Source organism: Oryx dammah, unplaced genomic scaffold (assembly GCF_014754425.2).
Source record: "Oryx dammah isolate SB20612 unplaced genomic scaffold, SCBI_Odam_1.1 HiC_scaffold_27, whole genome shotgun sequence".
Taxonomy (NCBI): domain Eukaryota; kingdom Metazoa; phylum Chordata; class Mammalia; order Artiodactyla; family Bovidae; genus Oryx; species Oryx dammah.
Genome location: NW_024070211.1, coordinates 16,904,909 through 16,918,159, shown reverse-complemented (window position 1 = coordinate 16,918,159; position 13,251 = coordinate 16,904,909). Strand labels below are relative to the sequence as shown.

Below are 13,251 nucleotides of genomic sequence, written 5' to 3'. Positions count from 1 at the left end.
CTGCTGCAGGGCTGTTCCTGTGGTCAGGAGGCTGCACTTTGTCCTATCTGGGAGGCAAACACAGCCCGCACAGTGCAGGAAGCCGCTTATTTCGTACTCGAGGCCTGTATAACCCCCTTGTGACCTGGTTTTGTGTGTAAGTGGCTCAAGGATTGGGGCAGAAGTGGAAGCTGCCCTGGGCAGCCTGCCACATGATTACAGGTGGAAAGTTCAGGGGGAAAGAGGGTACAAGGCAGGAGTGACGCCCAGAATCCCACGTGTATCCCTGAAGCCTTTGGTCCCTGGGCCGGAACCCTCCGGTTGCCTTCTACCTGGGGCTGCCTAATTGGAGCAGAGGCTTCCCTAGTGGCTCCATGGTAAAGAATCCGCCTGCATTGCAGGAGACATGGGATTGATCCCTGGGTTGGGAGGAGCCCCTGGAGAAGGGCGGAGCTACCCACTCCAGTATTCTTGCCTGGAGACTTCCATGGACAGAGGAGCTGGTGGGTTACAGTCCATGGGGTCGCAAAGAGTCAGACACGACTGACCGACTAACACACACACAATACGGAGCAGAGGCAGAGACCAAGCCGTGCTGTGGTTCCCAGAGACCTTGGAATTCGACTCCGAGGGACCGTGGGATGTGACTGGCTGGGCACTGAGGCCGCCGTGGGACCAGGGCTTTGACGAGAGCGTGAATCTTGTCTGGCTTCCTCCCTGAGCTGCCCAGTCCCAGCCAGGCCTCCTGCTGCAAGTGCAGGCCAGTGCATTTCTGAGACAGAAATTCAGATTTTAAGTCTTAAGTCATGCTTGTGACTGTCCTGCTCTGCATTTTTTTGGAATAATTAGGTGCTATGCTTAGTCCTTGTGACCAAGCCTTCATAGAGTCCTGGTGGCAGAAACCGGGCCTTTGTCTTGTCACAGGAGTTCTTTCTCTTCCTCACTGGTTGACAAGGTCTTCTCAGAGCAGGGTGTGGCCTCAGATCACTACCCCAACCCCAGAAGGCCTCCAGCCTGACCACCCTGACCCTCCCGCGTCCCAGGGGCAGTGCGCTTTCCAGAACTCCTAGCTGCCACGGCGGTCACTCCCAGCCCCTTAACCCCAGAGAGGGGCGGGTCTTGTGTTAAGCTTCTGCCCCTGGTCTGGTCTGGCCCTGCCTGTGCCACCACCAAGGAGCAGTCATAACTATGAAGTAAGGCAAGGGTCCTGGCCCGAATCCAAGGGCAGAGGGACTGCGGCCTTTGGGTGAGTCTAGACCAGCTCTTCTCAGGAGAACCTACAGGCACACCTGTCGCTTTAGCTTTTCTAGTAGCCATATTGTAAAAATGATCAAAAGAAACAGGGGAAATCATTTTAATAACATTTTATTTAGCTCAGTATGTCCAAAATAGTATCATTCCAACCGCAAACATTTTTAATACACTTTAATGAGACATTTTGCGTCTTTGAAATCCCAGTGAGAATTTTACACTTCAGATAAGTTTTTATTCAAAATACTTACTCTATATTTAGATGTTATTAAATTTACAGTTGCAAAAAGAGATTTACATCTTCAGATTGTTCCACATACACTTACAAATTTTCCAGTGACTGAACTGGGTGTCTGTTTTTAAATTTCAATGGAAAAAAAATTGTAATTTAATTTAAAATCAGTTCCTGGGTTGCACTAGCCACATTTCAAGTGGCCACCTGGGGTTAGTAGCCATCGGATAGAACAGCCAGAGTGCAGGAGACCTCTCCTGAGGGTTCATTGTGACTCCTCCCACCCCTGGCCACTAGCCCAGAGCTGGCTCATCATCTTAGACCTTCCACTCTCTCAGCCACCCTAGGTCCCATTCCGGACCCTATACCCCCCACGTCCTCTCCCCACACCCTCCCCCCACCCCATGAGGGGACAGTGGCTTCCAGCATCAGCTCGTCCATGGCAGACTTCCAGTTTCCCAAGATAGGCGTTGCCTTCCTGGACACTGTCCTTCGAGGAAAGAGACCCTAACGTCCTTGATGGCTTCCAGGGTTCTCTCATGCTTTATTTAGTCCATCCAGGCCAATTCCAGCCCTAGCCGGGCATTTCACTCCAACGGAGCACCTACCCTCTGGAGGCCTGAGTCCTCATCTGCATTTCCTGTTTCTGCTCCAGGAATAAGTGCTTTCAGTCAAAAAGCATGCGGCCTGCGGTCTGTATGTGAAGCAACCGGTAGCCACGTGACCAGTTTTACTGCCCGCTGTTCTCTGCCAAGCCCTTGATGAGAGCACCTCCCGGCACTAGCCCGGCTGCCACGTAGGTGGACCCACCCCCTATGTTGCAGAACTACTGTGCAACAGGGATCTGATCTCTGGTGTCCTGGAGCGAGCCCACAGCGGCCCTTTGCACCTTATCACTCGGCAGCTTGGAAAGCAATCCCTGGCAGTCCAGTGATTAAAGACACATGGCTGGAAAAGAGGGAGAAAGGAGAAAGGCAGAGAGGGGAAGGGAAGGAGAGAGGGAGAGACACAGAGAAAGAAGGTAGGAGGGAGGGAGAAAGCATGAGGAAGGGAAGGAGAAAGACAGAGACAGGCACACAGAAAGAGAGGCAGAGCCAGGAAAAGGGCACGTGCATAGGTAGTCTTCGGAGTATTTGCCTGTGTTTTCTGAGCTCAGCACCTCTGTGGAGATCAAGATCACTCCCATGAAAAGTGGGTCTGACATGTACCCCAATGTTCATTGCGGCACTGTTTATAATAGCCAGGACATGGAAGCAACCTAGATGTCCATTGGCAGATGAATGGATAAGAAAGCTGTGGTACATATACACAATAGAATATTACTCAGCCATTAAAAAGAATGCATTTGAATCAGTTCTAATGAGGTGGATGAAACTGGAGCCTATTATGCAGAGCGAAGTAAGTCAGAAAGAAAAACACCAAGACAGTATATTAACAACATATATGGAATTTAGAAAGATGGTAACAAGGACCCTCTATGCGAGACAGCAGAAGAGACACAGATGTAAAGAACAGACTTTTGGACTCTGTGGGAGAAGGCAAGGGTGGGATGATTTGAAAGAATAGCATTGAAACATGTATATTACCATATGTGAAATGGATTGTCAGTCCAGGTTCAATGCATGAGACAGGGTGCTCAGGGCTCCTGCACTGGGAAGACCCTGAGAGATGGGATGGGAGGGAGGTGGGAGGGGGGTTCAGGATGGGGAACACATGTACATCCATGGCTGATTCATGTCAATGCATGGCAAAAACCACCACAATATTATAAAGTAATCAGCCTCCAATTAAAATAAATAATTTTTTTAAAAAGAAAAGTGGATCTTCCACCCTCACCTCAGCCACCAGCACTTGTCTTTGGCAGCCCCAGGGGGTCACCTGAAATGTGCTAGTGCAACCCAGGAACTGATTTTAAATTAAATTAAAATTTTATTTCATTGAAATTTAAAAACCGACACCCAATTCAGTCATCGGACAACGTTTAAGTATATGTGTCTTAATACCTCTAAGAAGAGGAGCTATCCCTTGAGTTCTGCCCCTGCCCTTGATTGGACTGGGTGGTGTCGTTTGGTGCTGTTTGTTTTAAATCCCTGGCGGGAGAACTAAGATCCCGCATGCCAGGTGACAAGGCCAAAAATAAATAAGTAGGTTCAATTCGCTTAAAATATCTTTTGTAAAAATCAATCAATTAATCAATAATTTTTTTAAAAAAGAAAAAGGGCCAGGGCTTCCACTAGAAGGGGCAGGGCTTCCATCCCTGGTTGGGGAACTAGAATCCCGCAAGCCAAATGGAGGCCAGAAAAAAAATTTTTTTTCGAAAAACCCCTAATTAAAAAAAAAAAAGTAGCGGAGGGTGGGGTGGGGTGGAAAGCAATCAAATCCAGTTCTTCACGGGAGGACCGAGCCCTCCGAAGACCCAGGATTTAAATGCCATAAGGCTTACGGACTGGGCGGGGGCGGAGGGGAGGGTGGGGCAGCGGATAGAGGGTGCTGCTTTGGAGAGCTCGCCCCTTCCAACTTTCTCCGCCTTCTGGGAGGCACTGCAACCACTAGAGGGCGCTGCACGGGCCACGGAGATGCTCCCGCTACGCTTCGGACCGAATTCTGCTCAAGGTGGGTAAGAAAGTGAAAGTGAAAGTCGCTCGGTCGTGTCGGACTCTGCGACCCCATGGATAGTCCAAGGAATTCTCCAGGCTAGAATACTGGAATGTGGGTAGCCTTTCCTTTCTCCAGGGCATCTTCCCAACCCAGGGATCGAACCGGGATCTCCTGCATTGCAGGCGGATTCTTTACCCACTGAGCTTCAGGGAAGCCCCAAGGTGGCTATATCTGCAAATAAAAATCAGAATAATGGTTTCCTCCCTTCACTCTGACAGAGACCCCGGCCCAGCCCATACGAGTGTGAGACTACAACTGACCTCGCTGGGGCTTTGAGATCTTTTGTGTTACCCCTAAATCTGGAGGGAGATTGTTGTTTTATGAGCACTGGGTAAGAATCCTTTCTGTGGTCTTGCTGTGTCCTTTGAAAAGAAATCACTTTAGAGTCTTGGAGAGGCAGGGGTTTCTAAGACATAGGTCTGAGTTCTAGCCTTGTGCCATTGGTCTAATAAACATTTATTGATCATCTATTACGTGCGTGACCCTGTTCTAGTTACCATAGGGGACACTGAGATGAATAAGATGTGGCTGTGCCCTTGAGTAGTTCCTTGTCTACTTGGAATGTAGGCAAGGAGATATGATTATAGCTGTGTGGGGTAAAGGCTATAAGGGGACACATCGTAGGGTGGTCAAGGAAGGCTTCCTGGAGGAGGTGTGGCTTGACTGGAACTCAGGACAAGTCTGGTTAGCTGGGTATGAGTCAGAGAAGGCCTTGAAGGTAGAAGGGCGGTCAGAGACAAGGTACACGGCTGCACAGGTGCTCAGGATGGCAGGAGTGTGGCCCACAGGGCAGAGGAGTGGGGCATGCAGGTGGGGGGTAAGCATGGCTGGGTGGAAGTCCTGGAGGAGCGCGGAGGAGAGAGTCCCTGTCTTCCTTGTTTTGAGTAGTGCTCCAGGCTGGCTGGGAAGAATGGCCCACAGAATTGTGAGATGGTGAGCAGGCAGTCAAGGCTGTTGGGAGCTGCGGCAGCCAAGAAAGAAGAGGGGAAATTTATTTTTCTTATAAACAGAAGTTTATACCTTTCCACCCTCTTCACTCATTTCACCCAAGTTACCAACTTTAAAAATTCCAAGGATTTCACAAAAAATTCTGGTTTCCGGCTTTTCTTAGAAAAAAATCATAAGCCCTCATGACAGTACACATTTTGGCAGACCACCACAGTAGGAGCAAGCAGCCACTGCTCTCTTTAAATGGGGTGGGCATGCATTCACAGTCGCTCAGTCCAACTCTTTGTGACCCTGTGGACTGTAGCTTGCCAGGCTCCTCTGTCCATGGGAGTTTTGAGGCAAGAATGCTGGAGTGGGTTGCCATTTGCCTCCTCCAGGGGATCCTCTTGATCCTGTGTTGCAGGTGGATTCTTTATCCACTGAGCCATCAGGAAAGCCTGAAATGGGGCATCATTCTTCATTTTGTCTCACTCACCATTACCCTCTACTGCCCCTCACATCCTAGTATCAGTTTCCATGCACTATCCTGCTGAGCCGGTGTTTTCTTACACTAGACGTGCTTCACTCATTTCCACTACCTGTTAGTGTTTATATCTGATTCTTTTAGGACTTTGGGGCACACAAGGGTCTTTATGTGAGTGATCAGTCAGAGCACCTCTGTAAAATAATACTACCAAACACTCAGCCTGTTTGTTTTTCGTGCACACTTCTGAGGGCAGTGCCTTTTAATCTGAGCTAGATTCTTCAAAAGTGTTTAATAATTACATTTAATATATTTTAACATATAGCTTTAAGAATACTAATTTTTTTTTAGTTGATGACACTCCAGTGTGTCATCAATCAAATTTTATTTCCAGTGAGAAACATTGGTTTGTGCAACTAGGTTAAATTGTTTTGAAAAGGCCTCAGAAATAAGCTTTAGTAATCACTAGCCAGTTGAAGAGTAGCTTGATAGTGCGAGGCTAGAAGCTTTAAAATGCCACCATTTGTCACTCATGTTTGTCAAGACTTTCTTAGTACTGACTACTGAAGTAAATTGTCTACTAAAGCTGGAATAAAACCGCGGATGTCGATCACAACTGGCATTTCAAATCAGATATACTAAAAAACAGGAACCCGCTGCTATGGAGGGTGAGAGGAACTGGGCAGATGGAAGGCAACAACGACATTTTTTTTCTCCTTTGGAACACTTTTCACTGTATATCTTTGTATACTTGTGATTTTTCCATTTACAGCATTCACTATTCCAAATGTAAATTAGAACTTTCCTTGTTCAACTTTGTGATAAACCAATGATTACTTAGGGATTCACTGTGATACGACAATAGAGCACTGATGTGAGGATTTCTTTTAAAGCTGGGCTCCACTTTTTAAAAAATTTGAAAATCACTTTTCTAAGAAAACGCTATTTGCGCTACCCAGACCCTCAAAGGCTTGGCTGGGGGGCGCTGCAGGGAGACCGCCCAGGCAGCAGGTGGCGCTGCGAACACCGCCAGCAACCTCCCCTCAACCTCCCTTTTTCCCAGCAATGGCGGGTGACGGTGGGGGTCCTTTTTCTAGGGGTGGCTATTCTGAAGCCTGACCCCAGGTGCGGACGCCGGTTCCTGTCCCCGCGGGAGCTGTGGCCTCGAGGAGGGTTAGAGAAGAGCATGGAGCTCTCCGTGCACCCCTCATCCCCCGCGAGGCGGGGCGGCAGCGGCGGCCCGGGGAGACACAGGCCCAGGGGGCAGAATTCGCGCCGGGCGGCAGGCGGCGTCGCGGGCAGTCCGGGGCGGGCAGGGTCCTGGGTGAGAAGCGAGCCGGCGGCCTGAGGAGGCGACTGACTTGAGCAGGGCACCGGGGGGAGCCAGGAGGCTCGGCGAAGCGAGCGGGCCCTGAACTGACAGATACACGGCGCGGCCGGGGCGGCAAGCGAGCGGGCGGGCGAGTGCGGGGCGCAGCCATGATCACTTCGGCCGGTGAGTGAGGCCGCCGGCGGCGCCGCCAGGGAGGAGCCGCCACGCCGGCTTTTAGCTGAGTCAGGGCCGGTGACTGGGCACCTCTCGGCGGAGGCGCCGCGCGCCTCGCTGTCCGAAGCCCACCTCCGGGCGGGAGCTGGCCGTGCAGCCCGGCCTCTCCGAGGGGGGCCCCGCGACCATCTCCGGCTCGGGGGAGGGAAATCGCGCTGGGTGGACCGGCTCGTCGTCCCTCCCCAGCCACTCCCCCCGACCCGTGCCCGGACCCGAGGGGCTTCCCGGGCCGGTCTCCGACCCCGACGGCTTTTCCTTAATTCCCTCCCTCCCGAGGTTGAGCGTGTGGGGCCGTCCGATCCCAGCCCTTTCTCGCTGGTGGTTAGAGTGGGATGGTCCCCTCTGCAGCCGGACGGTAAGGCAGCCCATGCTACACAGTACTTCCCGACCTGACCAAGCTCTTGTCTTCTTTGGAGTGAAATCTAAATTAAACGAGGGCTGGGGTAGGTCGTTTCTGAGTTTATTCCAAGGATATTTTAATTAAGGCACCCCGAGAACTTTTCCTGTGTACCGAGAATCAGCCTATGGTTTTGAGGCTGGATGCACGGTCACTCTGCTACCTTGAAGAAGGAACTCCTGGGCTTGCGGGCAGGTTTCCTCCACTTAACCCTTGCGCGCGTGGATTCGTGGAATGACGTTTGCAGTGGTATCAGCTCCGAAGTCACTTTTCAAGTGGAGATTTTTAAGCCCCTCACTACAGATCGATCTGCACAAAGTTGTCCACAGTCTTGGTGCCTTTTTTTTTTTTTTTGGCCGGCTCACAGACCTTTTTCTCGTCTCGATTTACTCTACACTTGTCTCTCAAGAGTTTTGTTGTAAACAAGCTGATGATCAGAAGACAATGATTTGTACTTTTAAGGAACTTGTGTTTCTTAGGGTTGCTTAAATTGGCGGAGACCTGGAAGGCATAATTTTACACTCGAAGAAATGCCACCGGCACACAGAATTAGACTTTTGTTTTAGTTCAGTATAAGTAAAAGCTTTTCCAGTCAGAATTCTGTAAAGATAAATTAGCATTAAATTTCTTACCACTTGTAAATGTAGGACTCATTGTTTTTCAGATTCATCTTCTTAGCCCAAAGTACCTTCATCTCTTGCCTGGGTTGCTTTGAGAGCCCTAAGATTCTGTTTTTCCAACATTACCTCCATATAGTTTATTCTTCTTGTTGTAGTCAGAGTATTCATTCTTAAACTTTAATCACATAATATTCTTCTGCTTAAAATCCTTCAGTGCTCTCTGTTGTGTTTATAATGAAATAAAAGTTTAAAGACCTACGTGATTTGATTCCTGCTTTGTCTTGTACTACTCTTTTCTTCGGTTTTACATAATCATACTGGCCTTTCTGTTCTTTGAATATGTTAGTTTCTTTCCTACAGGCCCTGTCACATTCTCTTCCCCCTTTCTAAACTCTTCTTCCTCAAGTTTTCCTTTAGCTTCTCAGTCTTTAGTTTCTGATCAAATTTTAGTCTTTCCTGATCATCCTATTCAAACATGCTGGGTCTCTCCCCCTCATCCATCCCCTTCCTTCATTACAGTCCTGTAATTACTTTGTTTACTTACCTGACTACTGTCTTTCTGTCTGTGGTAGAATTTTGGGCGGGAAACCTTTCATAATTCTTAGAACAACTGCCAAGCAGATGGCAGAACTTCAAAAGTGTATCTTGAATGAAGAAATCAGTTAACTAATCAAATCAATTAATCAGTCACTAGAGTATTTGAAGTAAAGGCTAAAAAGAAAACACTTGTAGGGAACTTAATAGAATTTAAACCTGATGATTTTTGAAGTCCTGCTCTGAGACTCATTGATGGTAGAATAGTAGGTATTTGTTACTCTCATTGGTTACATTTACAGGATTACTTAATCAGCTTCTGCTCCAAACCTTTTGTCACCTCATTTCCTGTTCTTTGGCTGGCTGTGGTTTAGGATCTGTCCCTGGTGCTAAAGAGAAGCTAACAGGTTCCAGTTTGGATTTGTCAGTTTATTTGTTCATTTATGGTCTAGGCACTTTCAGGACACTACAAACACAGTGGTGAATAAAAGGTCAGCATGTACTGTTAAGTTTTTCAAGAGTTTTGGCTGTGAAAGGGAGTGGAGAGAGAGAGATAGGGGGTTATTAAGAGGGAGATGTGAGAATGAAATTCTTTGAGGCAACTGTTTCAACTTTCAACCTGTGTCTCCTGGAGCATAGCTTCATGTTTATGAATAATATGCTATTTTAAATAATGCTATAAGTTGATACAGCGTCTTAGTACTTGCTGACTCCGTATTATGGCACAGGAGATTTTCTAGCATCCTGAAACCTTTCCCATTCCCCAGGTGCACCCATCCCCCATCTAAAGGTGAGTGCTCCTGTTTTTAAGATGGGAAATATTTGTGTATGAAGTGTAGGTATTTGATTTCATTGTGTTCCATGGACAGTGGCAGCATTTCTAAGCCAGGCCAACCATGTAACACGTTAGTCATGAGTGAAACCAAACAGGAGAGTGTACAAAGATCCATCACGTCTTTTGGTAAGAGCAGTTCAGGCATACCGTTGACTGTTGATAAGGGAATGGGTAGCATTTTTAGTATTTTGATAAAGCATTCTGCTGTTTACCATCTGTTCCAGATTTAAGGCACTCTTCTCTATCTGCTCTTCATTGTCACTAGTTCCAAATCTCCCCCCACCCCCCACATTGCATTTTTTAATCTGTTTTCTCTTCATGGTTTCAATTCAGCCTCTCTGCTCTGGATTTGTTATACCAACCTACAGCACCAAGAGGTTCCTTTTATCTGCATTTAAAGTTTTAGAATAGTAATATGCCGTAGCTAGAACCATGGCATAGTTTCCTTTGCTGAATTTTGTGTCTTTTCCCATATGACTCTTTAAAGACTGCTGAAGCTGTTTGGCTTACCGCTTAGAAATGGCTACTTCTGCTAAGGAAAGTTGCCTTGACACTTGTATCAGCTTACAGGCTCAATTCACTGTTGCAGAATGATTTTAAAGATCTACATGGAAAACATATCTGAGAAACAGTTTAGTTTCCTTTATGGTTCAAGGACAGTAATTTCCCACTTTTTTTTTTTCCCCCTTAATAATCCTTTTAATATGTGACTGTATTTCAGGATGTATTTTTAGAAGACAACAGTTATTTACTCTCCACTGTTGGTGCCAACACCTCAGGCTCACATGAGGATTGCTTTGCTTCAGTAACTGATGTCAGAACAAGTGAGATTGCGCATCATTTAGCAAAACCTTCTAGGTTACTTGTGATACAACAGAGGTGCCTTAATATAAGCATCTTGAAATAGTCATTATTTTACTCCGTTGAGTTGACAACTAAATATTCCTGCTTCTGTAAATAATTTTATGACTCTTGGTTTATTTTGTGCGAATAATTTTATTCTAAGATTGTGTAGGGAAGTTTCTCATTTTGGTCAATTAGGCCAGTGATTCTCAAACTATAATGAATATCAGTATTGCAGGGAAGGCTTGTGGCCCCATTACTGGACCCCATCCCCACAATTTTTGATGCACTAGATCTGTAATGGGGCCAAGAATTTTTATTTTTAACAAGTTCCCAGGTAATGCTTGTACCAATTGATCCAGGAGCCATACTTTGAAAACTGTTGAATTAGGCACATAATGTGATATATGTGGTATCGTGAGAGTTTGATAACATAGTTAACTCTTGAACTTTGAAATAGAAACTTTTTGGTTTTAAAGAAAAATAATCATTCCTATAATGAAGTCACCCCTCAAAAAATACTTATTTTCCAACTGTGATATATTTTTCATTAAGCATTAGTTTATCTTAGCATATATAGTCCATAATCACAATAGATAGCCTCCCTGGTGGCTTAGTTGGTAAAGAATCTGCCTGCAATGCAGGAGACCCCAGTTCGATCCTTGGGTTTGGAAGATCCCCTGGAGAAGGAAATGGCAACCCACTTCAGTATTTTTTCTTGGGAAATCCCATGGATAGAGGAGCCTGGTGGGCTACAGTCTATCAGGTCACAAGAGTCGGACACAACTGAGCAACTAAATTAATCACAGTCTACCTTTTGTCTTGTAGCTGGAATTATTTCTCTTCTGGATGAAGAAGAACCGCAGCTTAAGGTATGAGTTGAAGAAAATTAATATGGGCTTAATATTTGTGCTTTGGAACTGTTTAACTATATTGATATTTGTGTATATTCCATCATTTAAAATAGCCATCGTACCCAGTCTATAAGCAGTCATTGAAATCTAGACCCAGAGACAGTGCTTTGGGAACAGCAGTTGGTTTTCCCTAGAGTTTAGCAAAGCTGAGGCAAATAAATCTCAGTATGGTACCTGGAAACCACCCCCCCTCCAATTTTCTGTATCAACAGAAATCACATATTTTAAAACTTCTTTCATATGACAAAAATTTGAAGTATACTTTAGTTCACTCTAGGCACCTGAATTCATTTATATCCAAACTAGCAACCTAGAGTCAATCTTACACCTACTGTGAAAGAAGAAAAATGTTCAGTATGATAAGGAATGACATTATATGGCTAGTCTCATGTTCTGTGCTTGAAAACAGAAAGGAAGTATGTAAGCCCAAGAGTTGGTAAACTTTTATTATATTTGTCATAGATTAAAACTTTTAGTAAATATGACTTAGAATTTGGCCATTGATTTGTTTGCTTTTTTTTTTTTTTAAGGAAATACAATGCCTGTCTCAAAATAGAATTTTGGTTTTATCTTCTACAGGAATTTGCACTACACAAATTGAATGCAGTTGTCAATGACTTCTGGGCAGAAATTTCTGAGTCTGTAGACAAAATGTAAGAATTTGTTTCTATTAATTGGAATAAAGTAGATCAACCTGAATTATCCATGGATGTGGGTCTTGTGATTTATTAATTCATTTAGAAATTTGCTGCCACTAAATTGTGACTTGAGTATATAGATTTGGAATTTTTAAAGAGAACCACAGTTTGAACTAGGCCTATACTTCCTAATTTCTTTCAGAGAAGTTTTGTATGAAGATGAAGGTTTCCGGAGTCGGCAGTTTGCGGCCTTAGTGGCATCTAAAGTATTTTATCACCTGGGGGCTTTTGAGGAGTCTCTGAATTATGCACTTGGAGCAGGTGACCTCTTCAATGTCAATGATAACTCTGAATATGTGGAAACTATTATAGGTAATTATCTTCCATCTAGTAAGGCTTTATCTTGTTGGCCTCTTTCTTGCTCTCCTACATACAGCATTTTTCCCCCCTGAATTACTCTTTGATGTTGGCACATTTCATTTTAATGAAAGTTCATAATCTTTCTACAATAATCTTATGCAGACTGAGTTTTTAGATCTGCCTTAGAATTCTATGCCATTATTTTTTATCGTAATAAACAGTAACATCAATAACAGAAGTTATTAAAAAAAAATAACAGAAGTTATTAATGAAAGCACTCACCTCACAAAATATTTTAAGAGTGAATCTAAGAAATTATTCAGAAACAGCTGACTTAAGGCAGAGTTAGTTATCTCAGTGGTTATGGTCATCTCTTTTCCAGTGAGCATATGCTTATATAAAAATACTAAATCAGGTTATTGTGAATAACAGAAATTAAATGATAGCAGTTTATAGAACTGTTTCTAGCACAGGAAAACATTATTCAATATTTCCATTGTGCTAGGCACTGTCTTGGTCATTCTTCATTTCATGGTTTATTCCACAGCTTCCCTGTGAAGGGGAAGCTCACCCTGTTACATAGATAAGAAAACTTGGATTTCAAGATGATAAAGACACATGGTTATTAAATAGGAGGGTCAGAATTTAAAACCTAGGCTTAATCACTACAAAATCCATATTGTTTCTACTAGTAACCATTGTCTTATTTGTTTCTGTATTTTTGAAGTGAGAGGGTAGCACACAGGCAAGCCTCTGGGTTCTCCATCTTGTGAGTTGAATTAGCTCTGTAAGATTTTGTTCAGAGCTTTTGTAGCTTTAAAAATGTTAGAAAACACTTGCTCTAATAGATGAAAGAAGAGGTTGTGTACCCGTCAGACATGTCTATGAATATCAAGCTTTAGGTCATAATTATAGATAGCCCAAGAGTGTTTTCTGGAAATGTATATAGTATAGATAGTTTTTTGAATTCCTGATTAAGAGGAGATCTGCATTGTTCCCCTGAACTCTTAAAGGGAGAAAATTGGTATTCTCT

General features: G+C 44.8%; 1 protein-coding gene across 1 annotated transcript in view; it reads left to right on the top strand.

Moving 5' to 3' along the window:
- Positions 1-6,836: 6,836 nt before the first annotated feature.
- The window catches only part of PSMD1 (proteasome 26S subunit, non-ATPase 1), an 84,468-nt gene continuing 78,053 nt past the window's right edge, over positions 6,837-13,251 (top strand). Inside the window, exons 1-4 of the mRNA XM_040228126.1 lie at positions 6,837-7,026; positions 11,135-11,178; positions 11,800-11,873; positions 12,061-12,230. Coding sequence (XP_040084060.1) covers positions 7,011-7,026; positions 11,135-11,178; positions 11,800-11,873; positions 12,061-12,230 — 304 coding nt within the window. The 5' untranslated portion in view covers positions 6,837-7,010. The remainder of the gene's footprint in view (positions 7,027-11,134; positions 11,179-11,799; positions 11,874-12,060; positions 12,231-13,251) is intronic.